This window comes from Coregonus clupeaformis, chromosome 24 (genome assembly GCF_020615455.1).
Source record: "Coregonus clupeaformis isolate EN_2021a chromosome 24, ASM2061545v1, whole genome shotgun sequence".
NCBI classification, from domain to species: Eukaryota; Metazoa; Chordata; class Actinopteri; order Salmoniformes; family Salmonidae; genus Coregonus; species Coregonus clupeaformis.
This window is the reverse complement of record NC_059215.1, coordinates 30,291,360-30,309,745: the sequence shown is the minus strand read 5'-3', so window position 1 is coordinate 30,309,745 and position 18,386 is coordinate 30,291,360. Positions and strand designations below refer to the sequence as shown.

General features: G+C 42.0%; 3 protein-coding genes across 4 annotated transcripts; 2 read left to right on the top strand and 1 right to left on the bottom strand.

Moving 5' to 3' along the window:
• Window positions 1-582: 582 nt before the first annotated feature.
• LOC121538331 lies at window positions 583-3,675 on the top strand. The gene is made up of 13 exons (XM_045206913.1): window positions 583-724; window positions 1,131-1,174; window positions 1,414-1,491; window positions 1,637-1,702; window positions 1,815-1,901; window positions 2,088-2,165; window positions 2,282-2,368; window positions 2,449-2,547; window positions 2,682-2,786; window positions 3,036-3,134; window positions 3,257-3,304; window positions 3,427-3,507; window positions 3,622-3,675. The coding sequence occupies exons 4-13, from the start codon at window positions 1,667-1,669 to the stop codon at window positions 3,673-3,675; spliced, it is 774 nt and encodes a 257-aa protein (XP_045062848.1). The 5' UTR covers window positions 583-724; window positions 1,131-1,174; window positions 1,414-1,491; window positions 1,637-1,666.
• A 3,691-nt stretch (window positions 3,676-7,366) lies between these two features.
• slc35c2 (solute carrier family 35 member C2) lies at window positions 7,367-17,130 on the bottom strand. 2 transcript variants are annotated; one of them, XM_041846214.2, is made up of 10 exons: window positions 16,851-17,130; window positions 16,171-16,364; window positions 15,672-15,822; window positions 14,331-14,394; window positions 12,664-12,736; window positions 9,235-9,403; window positions 8,943-9,026; window positions 8,640-8,815; window positions 8,312-8,441; window positions 7,367-8,094 (listed from the first exon to the last, which is right to left on the bottom strand). In XM_041846214.2, the coding sequence occupies exons 2-10, from the start codon at window positions 16,279-16,281 to the stop codon at window positions 7,961-7,963; spliced, it is 1,092 nt and encodes a 363-aa protein (XP_041702148.1). In that variant the 5' UTR covers window positions 16,282-16,364; window positions 16,851-17,130; the 3' UTR covers window positions 7,367-7,960. The 2 variants fall into 2 exon arrangements, with proteins under 2 accessions (XP_041702148.1, XP_041702149.1); XM_041846215.2 differs by having other exon boundaries at window positions 17,044-17,104.
• Window positions 17,131-17,286: 156 nt separating this feature from the next.
• taf13 (TATA-box binding protein associated factor 13) lies at window positions 17,287-18,386 on the top strand. The gene has a single exon (XM_041846220.2). It carries the CDS (start codon window positions 17,557-17,559, stop codon window positions 17,929-17,931), a length of 375 nt encoding a protein of 124 aa, XP_041702154.1. The 5' UTR covers window positions 17,287-17,556; the 3' UTR covers window positions 17,932-18,386.

The following is an 18,386-nucleotide window of genomic DNA, read 5'->3' as shown; positions in this document are numbered from 1 at the left end:
ACGCAGCAACGTTCTTTTTCAGAACCATGGCGAGCGCATTGTGACGCTGTCCCTTCTACTCCTACTCAGAGCCATAGATACAGTATTTTCTAAATGGTTATACTCCTACTGTTCTCTAAACAATGGTTTCATAGTTTACAATTGTATAAACTCCCAAATCATGCTCAAAATTCAATTTAATTGATGTCACTGTTGAGTGTTTTTTAATCAGTTTGATAAACATGTTTATCCCATTGTGACATAGCCAACCATGACTTATGGAAGACTTTGACGTATTAATGGTCCCTATAAAACCCTGTAATTCTAAGAAAGAATTGTCAGATGGTTTTGAACTCAGTCAAAATCACTGCAGTATGTAGAGCGATAATGAGTAGGTCTATGTTCAGTCGTTTGTTGAAAGCGACCCCGCTGAGATTCCTCCGCGAGAGGTCGCTTCTGTGTGCAGCTGACCTGTTGTTTGCGACCGGTTCAGCAGTCGACTTTAATAATAATAATAATATGCCATTTAGCAGACGCTTTTATCCAAAGCGACTTACAGTCATGCGTGCATACGTTTTTTGTGTGTATGGGTGGTCCCGGGGATCGAACCCTCTACCTTTGCGTTACAAGCGCCGTGCTCTACCAGCTGAGCTACAGAGGACCACATATAGCAAATATGACGGTATCGGTGAGGATGCACTGGCCACCGTGGAGAGCGTGGACCGTGTTGTCACGGTTGAGGAGGGTAAGTTTACATATTTTACAATGTCTAAATAGTAATAGTCCCAAATGCCACCCAATACCCTATTTCTTATTTTGACCAGGACCCATAGTTCTATGGTTAAAAGGCGCTGGTCAAAAGTAGTGCACTAAATAGGGAATAGGGTGTCATTTAGGTAGCAATCATGGTGATGACATTTTTTACAGTGTAGCCCTAGATTAACAACAACAAACAAACTTGCTCCTTTGAAACCAAACCGTTGCTTTAGGTTTAATTGAACATGTTGGTACATTATGCAGACACATAAATACATTTGATGTCATACAATATAAAACACAAGTAAATATATGATCATGGACAGATGTCTGGTGTCTTGTAGCTAGTATTTCTTAAACTTAGAGAAAACAATCCTTTATTGTTTTTCATAAAGATAATGAGCCCACCCTGGACCAGGAGGACCCAGTCCTTGTTCAGGTAAGAATGCTGCAGGCCTATCAATAGCTTGGGTGCCAGTCTTTCTGCTCTCTTGCCAATTCCATCGTGGCAATATGATATTGGCATCACAATCCCATAAGGAGTGGACAGAGAGCTGAAACAGACTGGCACCCAGGCTATAACAAAACTGCTTCATTAGCAGGATTGGTTCAATAACAATCTGTCATTCAAACTGTCATTTTACTGACTCATAAATTGATCCTGATTTTCTTCCTTAGTATGTGGTTGAGGAGGTTGGGCACCGGCCCTGTCTGGCTTTAATCCCTTGGTCTGGACCTCTGTGGGTTCCCAGCTCTGTAAGTCCATCCATTCTGATACTCTTTGGTCTTCTCTCTGGTCTTAAAACTGGTTTATGTACTTTAAACATAAACATGACGTTTTCTGAAGAACAATATGGAAATACATTTCTGTAAACATATTCCCTATTTTTTATAACTGCAGCCAACATATTACCTTACCCATGCTGGGAGGATGCTGGTGAGAGAGCTGGCAGTGTTAAACACGCAGGTAACCATGCAGATTATTGGACAAAGCTCATCTGATCTAATAGGCAGGATTACCTTCAGTATCCACTACGGTAGTGAAATACTTTGATGTTCGTTCCCTCATTTTCTCACAGATATTCACAGTGGAGCAGCCCATTTTCATCTGTTTCACTCCTGCTATGAGGATGGTATGGAATGAACTGTCCTCTCAAAATGAACAGGTAGCCATTCATATGCAGGTACCTCAGATGTTTCCTTAACCTTTCAACACAGACCTGTGTAGTGTCTCAGAATCTATCATGCAGTAGCCTCCTCTTGTGATCCTCCCTATAGCAGTCTGTCAGACCTATAGGCTACCTGTCTATCATTCAAACTGACTTTTAATTTGATCCTGTCTTGTTCCTTAGTATGTGGATGAGGAGGTTGGGCACCGGTCCTGTCTGGCTTTAATCCCTTGGTCTGGACCCTTGTGTGTTCCTATCTTTGTGAGTCTATCCATTCTGATACTCTCTGGTCTTTAGAGGATATTAAAGATTAACATCAAGTCACTAGTTTTCTATAAAACCACATAATGAAGAAACATATTCCCTTGTCTTCATAGCCTGTCTTCTCCAAGGCCAAACCAGTCTACTACCTCACTCGTGCTGGGAGAATGCTGGTAACAGAGCTTGCAGTGTTAAACACACAGGTAACCAAACACATTATTAACCAAAGCTCATCTGATCTTATAGGAGAATTTACTTTACCCTGTTCCCTTTTTTTTCACAGACTTCCAAATTGGTTATTGAGGAGCCTACCATTCACCTCACTGAAGCTGGGAGGCTAGTGCTTGACGAACTGTCAGCACCTTCAGATAGCCATTCACAGGTAGTCAATCACATTATTAGACAGTCATAGCTGATTAGTAATAGTACACATTACCATGTCCTCTATCTCCACAATTGTGTGTCTTATTAATCACAGAGCAATCTCTATAATTAGGGGATGTCTTTGTTTTTCAGCCAAATAGGGAAGACTCTGGTTTTCCCTATGAGAAGTTGCAGCTGGTTGGGAACTGGGGTTCGTTTCATTTCCATTACTGGAATATCCATTATGGACGAGTGCAGGTACTTCAGACATATTCTTAACATTTATGAACACACCTGTGTATTTGAACTCCCAATTGTCTCTGGGTTTTCTTTTGTATGTCTGTCCCTAATTGAAACCTAGGGGAAACTTGTCGTACGAACATCATGTGGGCTCTATATCACTGCCAGGGATTATACTCAGAACTGAAATCGCCTGCCAAATGTTATAGACATCTACAGCTAACATATAGAGAGAGGTCTGGAGACTGAAGGAGTTTTTCTTTATAGCAAAATGAAGAGGACATGCATCACCTGTGCATTGTGAGGGGAGTGGAGAAGCAGCTGTGGTGGAGCAGAGTCATCCAGGAAAAAATCCTGGACCCATGGGTGAGAGATTCTCAACTGGTCTTTCGTCTCAAATGCACCTGATTTGTGTCAAATGACGCACATGCTATAGGTCTACTTATATTTCCTGGATGAAATGTAATGTTTCTCTGTCTCTTTTAAAGGGTCTCGTCCAGGTGGTCCTCACCAACAAGAAGCTGACTGGTATTAAGGTACAGTCAGGCAATTTTTCACAGAAAAAATGTTAAGTGGCAAATGTCCATTTACCTATTTGAATAAATACATGTTGACAGAAAATGAAATTACACGTTCTAATCTCTTGCCTCATTTTTAGTTCCTTGGTAGAAGGATCCATGGACTCATGTCCTGCCTTGTCAAGAGGAGGTCTGAGTTCACCTATTATGAGGATGCCCAGGTACACCCCGTTGTTTCTCTGTGTTATGATTTATTTCAGTGTTTGGTTGAGGGGTTTTCAATATGGTGGTTTTCAGTGTTGGGCTGACAGTGTCACATGTTGTGTGTTAAACAGCAGGTGGATATCTCCACCACAGTGGAGGGGTACCAGGAGAGGGGGATGAGATGATGGCATATCAGTTCTCCACCTCTGACATCATCACCACCCCCTCATGAGCCGTCCTCTGGTTCCTCTCACCAGTTCCCCCAGAATTCTCCGCCTCCCCCTTTCCCTTCCGATTCCCCTCCCAGTCCCCCTCCCCCTTACCACTCCACCCAGGACCAGGACCAGACCCTGACAGCACTCCTCAGGTAAAACTCTTTCTACAGTCAATAATTCTTATTTCATTTGTACTTGTGTGTACAGGTGTGTGTCATTGTTTTGGTATCGATAGGTTTGTGTTGTCTGTCAAGGGTAAAGTTGTTAGGTCAAGATGAAAGTATTGTTATGATGTCACTGAATGTTTTGTCTGCTTCAGTTGATGTTGCAGGTGAAATGCAGTTTAGTAGAGTTTAAGTTAATGTGATGTCTGTTTTAGGAGTTTGAGGAGGAGTTTGTGGAGGAGCAAAATAATGCTGCAGATGTGCCCCAGTTGCGGTGGGTTCGCTTTCATGTGTTCATCTATAGTAAAAACCTTTGCTTTGAAATAATCTGCCCAATATTGTAGTTATACAGATGTAGGATCTTAATTTGAGACAGTTTGCTACAGCAGGAAAATAATCCTGCAGCAACAGGATACATTTTTCGTTAGGGCAAATCGAGTCTAAAATTTCAAAGTGGAAATTCCAAACTTGAAAATTCCAAATACGCTACAAGTTTGCATTTCCTGCCGTGCAGGAAAATTCTCAGCAACAAAAGAGTGATCAAATTAAGATCCTACATTGGTATGGTCTTTGTGAATCCTGCAGTTATAATATAGGCTAACATACAATTATTTCTTAATTTCATGGCACTGATGTTTTAGCTTCTTAGGTTGAACATTTGTTATTGAACATTTCTATTTACAGGCGTTACTTTGAAAACCAAGGGACAACCAACTTCTCTCTGAGGCTGGCCGGTATCAGACGTGCTATGGAGGTGAGAAAATGTGAATTTAGCACCTTTTTGTATTTCACTTCATGAACATTTCTGGACTATTTGTAAATGTACTGTCTTGTTCTCACAGGCTCTGACATCCTCATACAGTACCTCCCTCAATTACCTCACCCATGCTGGGAGGATGGTGTTGAGTGGACTATCCGAGCTCAACCAGCAGGTAACCAATTACATAATTGTGCAACGTTCATCAGACCAGATATATAGTTCCCACTGGGCACAGATGTCATTTCAACGTCTCGTTTTGATTTACATTTGGTTGAGTTGTCAACTAATGTGAATTCAATGTGAAATCCCCCAAAAATTAACGTAATTGGATTTAGGTTAAAAGACGAAATTCCCTTTACGTTGATGACTTCTTTCAAATCCAATCAGTTTCCCACTTTGATTCAACATCATCACATTGACATTTTTTATTGATACAACATTGATTCAACCAGTTCTTGCACAGTGGGTTACCTTTAGGCAACAGTGATTCATAGGGTTTAGTTGAAAAGTTTCAACGTCATACTAGCCAAACAATCGGAGGCCCTTTGAATTACAGACCTGAATCTTTGAGTTTATGATCTAAGTTTTAAGGAATTTTATGATTGTTTTGTTTTGAGGATGTGAGGCAGTTTCAGCAGGCCTACGACCTACTGGTGAACTTCATTAATGAGCCAGCAAACAGGGAGCGACTAGAGCAGGAGATGGCTCTCGTAGGAGTAGGTCTACATGAAAGCTTGAGCGTTAGCTGCAGGCACCGTCTTCTCATCTAACATCTACTCAATGAGACTTTCTAAAGTGCTTGTCAATGAAGATTATGTAATTATCCTATTTGTTTGACTTCAGATCGACCGCATCAACTTCGCAGATGTTTTTTATGAATTCATTCTACTAAGCCTTCTAGAAGGAAAGACATCTCTTCCTATATCTGTAAGTGGCCCTAAGAATAGAACATCCTGTTGTTTATCTATGCTATACACACTGTTGTCATATCAGATCTGTAGACACTCACTCATGTCCCTTCTCCAGAAGCCGGGTAGCTTCCTTTATCTGCTCCTGGAAGTCATAATGAGGATTCACCCTCCTGGAGGAGCCTGGACAGAGGCTGCTGGGAACTTCTACCTCCTCGTTAAGGTATCACTCACTCACTCACTCACCTCACTCACCTCACTCACCTCACTCACCTCACTCACTCACTGTTGATGATGTGTCTGTTGTCAACAGGGCCAGATGAAGGCATGGCTAGAATCCATCTTCAACCTCAATGAGTCAATCTATGACAGCCCAGAGAGGCTCTCGGGGGAGGTGATGGGGAATCTAGAAATACAGGTTGACTTCCTGCTGTCCAGCCTGGATTAAGGTTCCCAAACTGAGCTGAGGGCCCCATCACAAAATAAAGTGTTTTGCATTTAAACATTATCTGTCATTCGTAAACAAATGTTACATCATGTGTAGGGGAGAGTGGGGTAAGTTGAGCCATTTTTTACATTCAGCATCACTCTGTCAAGGGAAATATAGTATTCTTTCAAAAATATACAGTATCTGTCACGACTTCCTCCGAGGCTGCCCCTCTCCTTGTTCGGGCAGGCTTCGGCGTTTGTCGTCACCGGCCTTCTAGCCACTGCCGCTCCTCATCTCATCATTCCATTTGTTTTGTCTTGTTTATTACACACACCTGGTTCATATCCCCTCATTAGTACCTGTATAAGTGTTCCCTCTGCCCCCTTGTCTTTGTGTGTGATTGTTTATTGTGGAGGAGAGAGAAGCTCGGTGGAGCTCCATGTATTTTGTATCGCTGGGAATATTCCCTGTGTGCCTTGTATTTTCCAGTGCCCCTGTTTTGCGCACTGGAGTGTTTTTACTAGGGGTGTAACGATCCATCTACTACATCGATGTATCGATTTATATTCCTATGATCCAACTACATCGATCTGTGCTCGGCGAGTTGGCCTTTTGGACAACATATATCGATCTAACATCGTTTTAAAATGTAATAAATCGATTGTATCGATACTAGGAAATAACCCATTGGATTTAAGCACGTCAGACTTTATATGGATGTTTTTTCTTAGCACTTTTAATGATAAAGGCTTTAAACATTACTCGATTCAGTCTGCCTATCCGTGACGTCATCGCGCCAGCAGCAGCGCAAAGGCGCCAAGACAACAAAGCATAGCATGGCGGATGACAGATGAGAAGCCGACGAGCGAGAAATTATCAAGCCACCATTGCGGTCCTTACAAGAAACAGGAATCTAGGAAACTTCACCTGCACTGTCCAGTATCCAGGTATTTATTTCAGTCACACTGGTTGAATTTTTGGCTAAAAGGTTACTGAATCGATTTCAAGTCACTGAATCGTTTCGGATCGTATCGTTCTAAATGAACCAATATCGTCCTTGAATCGTATCGACAACCACGAATCGTGATACAAATCGAATCGTTGTTAAAACGAATCGTTACACCCCTACAAAATATCCACAGGGAAGTGTTAACAACCCGACCTTCAGCACGCTGGTTTGTGACAAACACTTGCACAATTTGGCCTAGCCTAAACAAACCACAGACCGAACAGCAAACAGCTATTGTTTACATATTGTGCAGCACGTGCAATGAGTCAAGAGATTGAAAATACAAGCAACAGAACCTACTGGTGCCGCAAAAAGTAGGGTAAACAACACTTTGCTGTGGATATATCCACCTACCGCCAAAAGGACCAATAGCATGTACAACCAGTAAAGTGTGTGTAAATATCATTTTATTCAACATTTTGGCTTATAGAGAATATAGTTTCTTTTTTAGGTCGACTTCGGTCAGACTGACAATCATGGAGTAACCATGGTAACAGTCTGATGTTTAGGCAAGTGGTCCTCCATTTCTATTAAACCTTTCTATCATTATAATGGCACGTACGGTTTGGTCATTTCACATATTATAAGGTAAACACTTATCTTTCACATCACTGAAGGCCCTTAAAAGGCAACAGTAAATGCATTTGATAATTGAAGTTCAGGGCGTCTGTCCATTTTACTGACCGTAATGCTCAGCGATTTTGGACAAAGGCTGAAGAGAATGTTGGCTGTAGAGGAGGGTTGGAAGCCTTCCCCTTCTGTTCCTCTGTGGCCTCTCTGAAGAAGGCTAAAACACGTTGGTTATACTTTTTGCAATAAATAAACTTTTTATTTAATTCCATTTGTCCTCCAAGTGTTACCGAATCTCCTCTCTACCTCAGTTTGCTCCTCAACTCGTGCACCTTGGTTGGAAAGCGAGGTAGAGGCAGTGATCCCTTCTCTTTGCCTCTCTGGAACATGAGTCAGTCAACCATCTTGTTAGATTCAGAGTAGAATCTCCTGCTCCTCATCATCGTCATCAGCTGTCTCCTCCCCCTCGTATTCCTTATGACACAATAGTGGTACTCCCAGGTCTTGGCTGTTTTGAATGGGCATCTGTCTCAACGAGTGAACTTTACCTGGAGTAGATTGAAAAATAATAACCAATTACTGGATATGAAGGACAGCTTGTTGAAATACCTTTCGATTAGCCACAGTACCTTCAGCTGCGCTGGCTTGATTAACAAGCAATTACAACATACCTAATATACCGACTACACCAGGGATTGATTGACAACAATTTGCTTTCATTTTACAGTGTAGGGTACCACATACAGTAATGGTATGAATACTTACTTTTGGAATAGTAGGTCTTCAGCCCCACATGCAGGGAGATGCCAGAAACACAGACAGCGAAACCCATCCAGTTGAGTCCACTCATCCTGTCCCCCATCAGGCCTGTTGCCAGCAGCAGAGTACACACCTCCTAGTTGGGACAGGGAGGGTACGTGAGGGGGAGATGGAAAACACACTTTGAATAAAGGGTGTAGGGGAGGTGAAACGAGGAGTGCTTGAGACAGCGGGAGAGATGGTGCAAAGGAAGCAATTCAAGTGAGGGAGCAGAAGGTGTGAGCAGAGGGATACAGAGAGGGTGACCAGTGATATACAGTGTTATCCTCCTTACCTTAAAGATCCCTGCTATGGAGAAAGTGAGACTGGAGGTTTTTGAGACTAGCAGGAACTCTGAGAAGCCCAGGCCAAAGGCCAGTGATCCGCCTATACTCAGCATGATCAGAGTGTAGAGCAGGGGAGAGAGCTCATTCACACGGAACAGCTTCTCTGAGGTACTTAGGCTCAGCCCTGCAGACAGAATCAGATGGAGAGAAATGGATCAGCACTAACACACAGATAGAGGCACTTATGTCATGCCCAGACTGACAGGCATGGACTATCACAAACAGGTTAGAAAGCATAGTAAAAGTCTTACCTTCATTGAAGAGGAAGAGTGGGAAGAGGCCCATGAACATGAGCGGCTGTAGATGGTACATGGTGTCTATTGGGTTCTGGAGCCCTGTGGGAGTGGAATGTGGAAGAGAGTGGGGGTTACTGGGCTGAATGCCTAATCAGGGAATAAAAGGACAAGTCCAAGACCAAACAACAACACAATGATGCTCAGTAACTAGTCTCCCTAGGCAGAAGGGTTGCCTCCCACATTAACAATGTTCCAACATACACCCTTTCCCTAGGTTTGGGATTTCTGAGACTAGTTGGTAACTGACCAAGCTCTGCTTTCTGCATCAGGACCTGCGTGAGGGTCCACCGGATCCCACCGATGAACGATGCCAGCAGTACCATGATGAAGCCCTCCAGGTTGAACTGGGTCGACTCGAAGGTGAACATGAACAGACCGCTGGCTATCAGAAGGACCACCACGATCAGGTATGGGTTCTGGAAAAATAGAGTAACGTGTGGGTCAGAACAGAAGCCTTTTGTCCACATGCACACATTATGCACTTCCTCATCATACACATCAAGGGCATGGAACCAGAGTACACAACCATAACGTTAACAACCATATACAGTGAGCTCCATAATTCATTGGACAGTGACAATTTTTTTGTTATTTTGGTTCTGTACTCTAGCACTTTGAGTTTGAAAGGATACAATGACAATGAGGGTGAAGTGCAGACTGTCAGCTTTAATTTGAGGGTATTTTCATATATATCGGATGAACTGTTTAGAAATGATAGCACCTTTTATACATGGTCCCCCCATTTTAAGGTACTACAAGTATTTGTTAAATTGGCTTCACAGATGTGTGTCGTTAGGCAGGTGTATTCATTTGTGTCGTTAGTGAATGCAGGAGAGCTGTTGATGAATAGCATTGATTCTAGACTTTGCTATTGCCTTTGGAGGTTGTTGTTGTGGTGTGACAACATGAGGAAGACAGCAGTGTCGATGCAAATGAAGCTGGCCGTCATAAGGCTCAGAAATGAAAATCAATCAATCAGGAACATTGCAAAAACCCTGGCCATGCCCAAGTCAACAGTTTGGTTCATCATTAACAAGAAAAAAACAACCGGTGAACTCAATTATGTCAAAAGACCCGGTAGACCGAGGAAGACCACTGTAGTGGATGACCGGAGAATACTCTCTATGGTGAAGAAAACCCCCTGACAACAGCCCAACAGATCAAAAACACTCTCCTGGAAGCAGGTGTAGATGTGTCAAAGTCTACCATACGTAGAAGACTACACCAGCAGGACTACAGAGGGTACACTACAAGATGCAAACCACTGATAAGCCTGAAGAACAGAAAGGCGAGATTACAGTTTGCTAAAAAGCACCTAAAAGAGCCCCAAGAGTTCTGGAAAAAAGTATTGTGGACAGATGAGACAAAGATTAACATGTACCAGAGTGATGGAAAGAGGAAAGTGTGGAGAAAAAAAAGAAATGCCCATGATCCAAAGCATACCACCTCATCCGTGAAACATGGTGGAGGGGGTGTTATGGCTTGGGCCTGTATGGCTGCCAGTGGAACAGGCTCACTTGTCTTCATCGATGATGTGACTGCAGACAGAAGTAGAACAATGAATTCTGAAGTCTATAGAAATATTTTATCTGCTCAGATAAAACCAAATGCCTCCAAACTCATTGGACGGCACTTCATCATGCAACAAGACAATGACCCTAAACATACTGCTAGAGCAACAAAGGGGGTTTTTGATGGCCAAAAAGTGGAAAATCCTTGACTGGCCGAGTCAATCACCGGATCTGAATCCAATTGAACATGCATTTTACATGCTGAAGAGGAGACTGAAGGCAATAAGTCCCCAAAATAAGCAGGAACTGAAGATGGCTGCAGTACAGGCCTGGCAGAGCATCACCAGGGAAGATACCCAGCGTCTGGTAATGTCAATGCATCGCAGACTTCAAGCAGTCATTGCATGCAAAGGATATGCGACCAAATATTAACAATGATTACTTTATTCTACATTATGTTAAACTGTCCAATGATTTTTGATGCCCGAAAATGGGGGGACCATGTACAAAAGCTTCTATAATTACGTAACGGTTCATCCGATATGTATGAAAATACCCTCAAATTAAAGCTGACAGTCTGCACTTCACCCTCATTGTCATTGTATCCTTTCAAACTCAAAGTGCTAGAGTACAGAACCAAAATAACAAAAGAATGGTCACTGTCCAGTGAATTATGGAGCTCACTGTATATGTAATGCACACACATTTCAAAGTGCATAGACACATAGTTAGATACACCTGAAGGGAATGGAACTTCCTCCTATGCATGAAAAGAGAATCCATTCACTGAATCCTAGAGCTCGTTAGAACATTAGAAAGTGAGTGCCAAGGTGGCAAGCTTGCAGGGACATCAATTAGACAAGTCTTGTCTAGAACATTGGAAAGCGAGTGTCTTGGTGGGAAGATTGCAACCGCAGAGACTTCAATTAGGCAGGTCTTGCCTTTGTAGTAATGAATGATCCAGATATCACACAAGAGTATAATGTGTGAGGGGGTGTGGTAAGAAAGCCTTTAAATGAGAATGGCATAACCATGTGAGCGGCTACGGTACACCTAGGTGTAAGGGATGTGCATCTTTCCCTTTCAAGATTCGATACGTATCTAACGTTAGATACATGGGCTCCGATACGATACAGGAACGATAGCCTACGTTTTCATTTGAAACGATTCGGTTGGATTCGAGGAACGAACCGATGTGGTTCGATTTGTGATACGGTGCACAAACATTTGTTGCATAAACACATTCATTTTCCATTCTAAATTAAAATCTGCTGCTGATAGAGCTCATGACCTGGGCCTCTCTGAGCTGGATCTGTCTGAGCTGACTTCTGTGTTTGTGTGTGTATATTATGTATATTCCTATGATGCATGTATGCACCTGAGCCATAAGGGAAACTTATGTTGATAATGTCAAAGTGGAATTATGTTCTTCAAAATGTTTACAAATTAAATAACATTGAAAAGCTGAAATGTCTTGAGTCAATAATATTCAACCCCTTTGTTATGGCAGGCCTAAATACGTTCAGGAGTAAAAATGTGCTTAACAACTCACATAATATGTTGCATGGACCCACTCTGTGTGCAATACTAGTGTTTAACATGATTTTTGAATGACTACCTCATCTCTGTACCCCACACATACAATTATCTGTAAGGTCCCTCAGTCGAGCAATGAATTTCCAACAGATTTAATCAGGCCAACGGTGACTTTAAAACAGTTACAGAGTTTAATGGCTGTGATAGGAGAAAACTGAGGATGGATCAACAACATTGTAGGTACTCCACAATGCTAACCTAATTGACAGAGTGAAAAGAAGGAAGCGTTATTTGCATTTCATACCTGTTCTACTTTTAACATAAATATAGAACATTGTACTTATTTCCATCAAAGTTCAGCAACATTTTATCATAAAGGCTGAGATTCGATCGCGGATTTGGACAATGCACTATTTAAAAGTAATTTCCGATTGAACCGACATATGCAGCGTTTCCTGTGAATGTGGTCTCTGCGAACACGGGAACACTGCCTTTCAAACATGTATTGTGAACAAAGCGTGAATGTTAAATGCAGTTTTCTGTCATGCAACACCCATTAATACTACTGGATAAACAATGACCAAGAAGAAACAACAACAGTTAGCCTATCTCAAGTGAAATTGACTTACCGGCTCCTCTAGTTTAAAAACCAATGAGAAGAAGAGGATGAAGAGCACTGCAGAAGACTTGGTCATTGTGTACCTGGAGGAAACATACAAATAAATATTTTAATGCCATTCAGAACAGTGATGGTCAAGCAAACTATAGATCAAAGTTAGGTAGATACATACAGTGCCTTCAGAAAGTATTAATTCCTCTTGACTTATTCCACATTGTTGTGTTACCGCCTGAATTCAAAATGGATTTTAAAAAATAATAATCTCACCCATCTACACACAATACCCCATAATGACAAAGTGAAAACATGTTTTAAGACATATTTCAAAATGTATTGAAAATGAGATACAAACATCTCATTTACATAAGTATTCACACCCCTGAGTCAATACACGTTAGAATCACCTTTGGCAGCGATTACAGCTGTGAGTCTTTCTGGGTATGTCTCTACGAGCTCTGCACACCTGGATTGTACATTATTTGCATATTATTCTTTTTAGAATTCTTCAAACTCTGTCAAGTTGGTTGTTGATCATTGCTAGACAGACATTTTCAAGTCTTGCCATTGATTTTCACGCCGATTTAGGTCAAAACTGTAACTAGGCCACTCAGGAACATTCAATGTCATATTAGTAAGCAACTCCAGCGTATATTTGGCCATGTGTTTTAGGTTATTGTCCTGCTGAAAGGTGACTTTTTCTCCAAGTGTCTGTTGGAAAGCAGACTGAACAAGGTTTTCCTCTAGGATTTTGCCTGTGCTTAGCTCTATTCCGTTTATTTTTTATCCTAAACAACTTCATAGTCCTTGCCGATGACAAGCATACCCATAACATGATGTAGCCACCACCATGCTTGAAAATATGAAGAGTGGTACTCAGTGATGTGTTGGATTTGCCCCAAACATAATGCTTTGTACTCAGGACATAAAGTTAATTTCTTTGCCACATTTTTTTGCATTCCTTCTTTTCACGCAGTCAATTAGGTTAGTATTGTGGAGTAACTACAATGTTGTTGATCCATCCTTAGGAGAAAACTATCACAGCCATTTAACTCTGTTTTAAAGTCACTAATAATAATATAATATAATAATAATATGCCATGTAGCAGATATTGGCTTCATGGTGAAATCCCTGAGGGGTTTCCTTCCTCTCCGGCAACTGAGTTAGGAAGGACGTCTGTATAATTTTTTTGTTCTTCCTATCTACCAATAGGTGCCCTTCTTTGCAAGGCATTGGAAAACCTCCCTGGTCTTTGTGGTTGCATCTGCGTTTGAAATTCACTGCTCGACTGGGGGACCTTACAGATAATTGTATGTGTGGGGTACAGAGATGAGGTAGTCATTCAAAAATCATGTTCAACTATTATTGCACAGAGTGATTCCATGCAATTTATTATGTCACTTGTTAAGCACATTTTTACTCCTGAACTTATTCAAACTTGCCGTTACAAAGGGGTTGAATACCTATAGACTCAAGACATTTCAGCTTTTCATTTTTAAATAATTTGTAAACATTTCTAAAAACATAATTCCACTTTGACATTTTGTATTGTGTGTAGGCCAGTGACACGAACATCTCAATTTATTCCATTTTAGATTCAGGCTGTAACACAACAAAATGCAGAAAAAGTCAAGGGGTGTGAATACTTTCAGAAGGCCCTGTAGTAAACACACACTTACAAGCTTATGGTGATGAAGAGGAAGCTCCAATTGGAGAGTCCAATGTCCAGCGCTGTTGCCATGGCTGAAAGAGACAGCTTTTTAGGACTGTTGATCACATCATGGCACACTGTTATTTTCCTAGTAACAAAGGGTTTATTTCTTACTGACAGGAAGGTGAATGCCTCATGAGCTTAGTTCAACTGTTGTACCCCATCAGAGGGGTATACTATACTGAACAAAAATATAAACGCAACATGTAAAGGGTTGGTCGCATGTTTCATGAGCTGAAATGAAAGATCCCAGAATTTTTCCATACTCACAAAAAACTTCTTTCTCTCAAATTTTGTGCACAAATTAGTTTACATCCCTGTTAGTGAACATTTCTCCTTTGCCAAGATAATTATTCCACCTGACAGGAGTGGCATATCAAGAAGCTGATTAAACAGCATGATCATTACACAGGTGCATCTTGTGCTGGGGACAATAAAAGGCCACTCTAAAATGTGCAGTTTTGTCACACAATACAATGCCACAGATGTCTCAAGTTTTGAGGGAGTGTGCAATTGGCATGGTGACTGCAGGAATGTCCACCTGAGCTGGTTGCCAGATATTTGAATGTTCATTTCTCTACCATAAGCCGCCTCCAACATCGTTTTAGAGAATTTGGCGGTACGTCCAACCGGCCTCATAACCGCAGACCACGTGTAACCACGCCAGCCCAGGACCTCCACATCTGATGAAACTGAGGAGTATTTATGTCTGTAATAAAGCCCTTTTGTGGGGAAAAACTCATTCTGATTGGCCCTCCAATGCCCACCCATGGCTGCGCCCCTGCCCAGTCATGTGAAATCCATAGATTAGGACCTAATGAATTTATTTCAATTGATTGATTTCCTCTAATGAACTGTAACTCAGTAAAATCGTTGAAATTGTTGCGTTTATATTTTTGTTCAGTATACAAAGCAGGATCAACGAGTTAGTCAGCCAACTTTGATTAACAACCAGAAATAACTATTGATTTTCTGGTTCATTATGAAATCTAAACTTAGATATGTGTTTTTGGTTGTTGGGAGGGCAGCTCCCACTCAGCCCAGTCCAAGCTCTTCTCTGTCCTGGCAACCCAATGGTGGAACCAGCTTCCCCCTGAAGCTAGGACAGCAGAGTCCCTGCCCATCTCCCGAAAACATCTGAAATCCTACCTCTTCAAAAGAGTATCTTAAATTATCCTCCTCCTCACCTCGACCCTCGCCTCGACCCCCACCCCACACACACAAAAAATGGTGGTGGCTGCATCATGTTATATATGCATAGACTGCCCACAAACAATCAGCCATTGTATGTAGCGATTCACACACTCACCGACTGGGGCAACCTTTGAGAGGTAGTCTTTCCAGTTCAACATGACCCGAGGCTTCCCTGTCCAGCATTGCATGGCCGAGCGGGTCAGGGTAGAGAGACAGAATATTATGGTGAGGTGGACCAGCGTCATAAACAGTGGGTAGTGGAAGCCCTGAGAGAAAGAGGGAGAGAGATGGGAACAAGACCCGCAAACAGTGATAGTGAGTTAGGCTTCATGGCACTGCATGCAAAGCAAACATACCAAGTCATTGCTTGTCCATATAATTTATGTATATATTCTTAAATTCCATTCCTTACTTAGATTTGTGTGTATTGGGTATATGTTGTGAAATTGTTGGATATTACTTGTTAAATATTACTGCACTGTCGGAGCTAGAAGCACAAGCATTTAGCTACACCCGTAATAACATCTGCTAAACTCGTGTATGTGACAATTTTTTTTGATTTGAAGTACACAATGTTATGTCGCATAAGGAGTGTGAGCCAGCCTCAGACTCACCTTCATCAGCCACTTATTATAAAAGGTGATGCCGATGGAGAAGACATAGTAAACGAGGACCAGGCTCACAGTGCGGACTGCCCGGCATAGGAACTGTACAGGGCAAGCCATGGTGCTGGTTCACCCTTCCCCGCAGGAACTACTGCAGAGGCACCATCTTCAAACAGGAGCAATGCACCTCGCTGTGCTGAAAGCTGGGAAGGGAGAGAGGAGGGAAAAGTGAGAAAGATGGGATCAGTTGACAATATAATCAGACAAAATAACTGATACAATTTGCTGCTAGCTGAGCATGTGACTGAGTTGAGCAATCTGTTTGACCAGTCTTATCAGTGAGCATACTCCCAGCTGTATGATAGCACTGACACAGCCAGTGTGTTGTGGTAATACTGTACATGAACATGCATATATTTTTTTAAAGTGTTCACAACGAATATTGTAGCTATGATCTCAGATAAGCCTATGTGGCCAAGCTAAATAGATACGTGGCTGACGATTATGATGGCACTGGAAAACACAAGCCTGGGCCATATGGCTAACAAAGCACATAAAATATGGACGGGCAAGACATCGGGGAAGACAGTTGATAACTTGTTAACTGGCTAGCTACAATGGTTAGCTAGCTGAACCAGATATCTTATGAAAACATTTTAAAACTGTAGCTACTGTCTGGCTGAACTCACCTGCTGGCGAACGGCGGCGAAAGCTGGTATGCTAGATAGCTAACGTTAGCTAAGCAAAGTGTGAACGGTCCGTCTAAATCAAGTAACGCGTTGGCTAACTAGCTTAACTATCAAGAGACGCATATAAACATATGGCTGTACAGAGTAATTGAATTGAAACATTGTTTTACTTGCCAAATTACAGCAACGTTACTTTGTTATTGCCAGTTAGTCCACTCTACACACCGGCCACGGCATCGTACAAACCGCTCGACTGAGCAGGCCAAGCGGTGCACTTGATTTTGCTTGCCTGTGCTTGGTGGAATGTAGTCCTTGGTCCAATGCAATGGATCACTCTGCCGGTCCGATGGGCGACCTGAATCAAGTGCGTCCGACTCCAGCTAGGTGGCAGTATTTTCGATTTCCCCAGCAAAACAACCTGGCCAGTTGCTGTAGCTACTTCCGGCAACTACAGCGAAGAAGAAATTGTTAATTTGGTTGAGGAATTGTTGTCTTGGCCCTCGATTTTTATCGTTGGTATAAAGTTAAAAACCCGCCACAACAAAACGGTTCAGGACTCCAATTGCATCTAACCTGCAAGGTTTGCGAAATATCATTGGACACTGGGCTTTGTAACTAGCCATCTAGCTACATAATTAATTAGCCAGCTAGTTATCTAACGTTAGCTACAATTGCTAGCTCTAGTACACCGTTTGGATCTGGGAGGATGGCGGAGGAGGAAGACGAAGCTGGTTTTGACGATGATATGGATGACGGGGCTGGTGGAGCCGATGGGAACCACGGCAAAAGGAAAAGGCTGTTTTCCAAAGAACTTCGGTGTATGATGTATGGGTTTGGAGATGACCAGAATCCCTACACTGAGTCAGTGGACATCCTGGAGGACCTTGTGATCGAGTTCGTCACGGAGATGACACACAAAGCCATGTCCATCGGACGCCAGGGCCGTGTCCAGGTGGAGGACATTGTTTTCCTTATCCGGAAAGATCCAAGGAAGTTTGCCAGAGTGAAAGACCTCTTGACGATGAACGAGGAGCTGAAAAGAGCCCGCAAGGCCTTTGATGAAGCGAACTATGGCTCTTAGGTCGTTTGGTAGAGGGATTTGGCCTTCACCACGAATACATGTCGTCTTTCCCTTTTTTAAACTTTTCTTTCACATTGTCGAAGCTGTTTATTCTGCTATGATCTTTTGACATGTTTTTTTGAGGTTTTAAAGTTGATTTTGTAGCATATGTGGACATAGAGATACTGTTAATTGACCATCCACTTGTGACTTCAGATATGTTTGTGCTCATGTCAAATGCTTATGCCTTCTATATACATATTTCTATTAACATACACATCTAATACTAGAAAGTTGTTTTATTTGTTATGGAATACTGTGCTGTATCCGCAGAAGGATATCACATTCCAGGATCAATCATTAGGTCCTGTGAGGAAATGTCTCTTATGTGAGAATTGTTGTCCTGTTTATCAGTAAAGGATAGTGACATAATGGTGGAATGGACATTTATGAATAAAGTAACTCACACCCCTTGA

Coding starts and splice junctions, on each gene's coding strand:
- LOC121538331 (XM_045206913.1), top strand. CDS start 1,667: ATGCTGGTGAGAGAGCTGGCAGTGTTAAACACGCAG. Junction 3,135..3,256: donor AAAAAATCCTGGACCCATGG/GTGAGAGATTCT, acceptor TCTCTTTTAAAG/GGTCTCGTCCAGGTGGTCCT. Junction 3,305..3,426: donor AGAAGCTGACTGGTATTAAG/GTACAGTCAGGC, acceptor CCTCATTTTTAG/TTCCTTGGTAGAAGGATCCA.
- slc35c2 (XM_041846214.2), bottom strand. CDS start 16,281: ATGGCTTGCCCTGTACAGTTCCTATGCCGGGCAGTCCGCACTGTGAGC. Junction 15,823..16,170: donor ATAATAAGTGGCTGATGAAG/GTGAGTCTGAGG, acceptor TCTTTCTCTCAG/GGCTTCCACTACCCACTGTT. Junction 8,442..8,639: donor CCATAGCAGGGATCTTTAAG/GTAAGGAGGATA, acceptor TGTCCCAACTAG/GAGGTGTGTACTCTGCTGCT.
- taf13 (XM_041846220.2), top strand. CDS start 17,557: ATGGCGGAGGAGGAAGACGAAGCTGGTTTTGACGATGATATGGATGAC.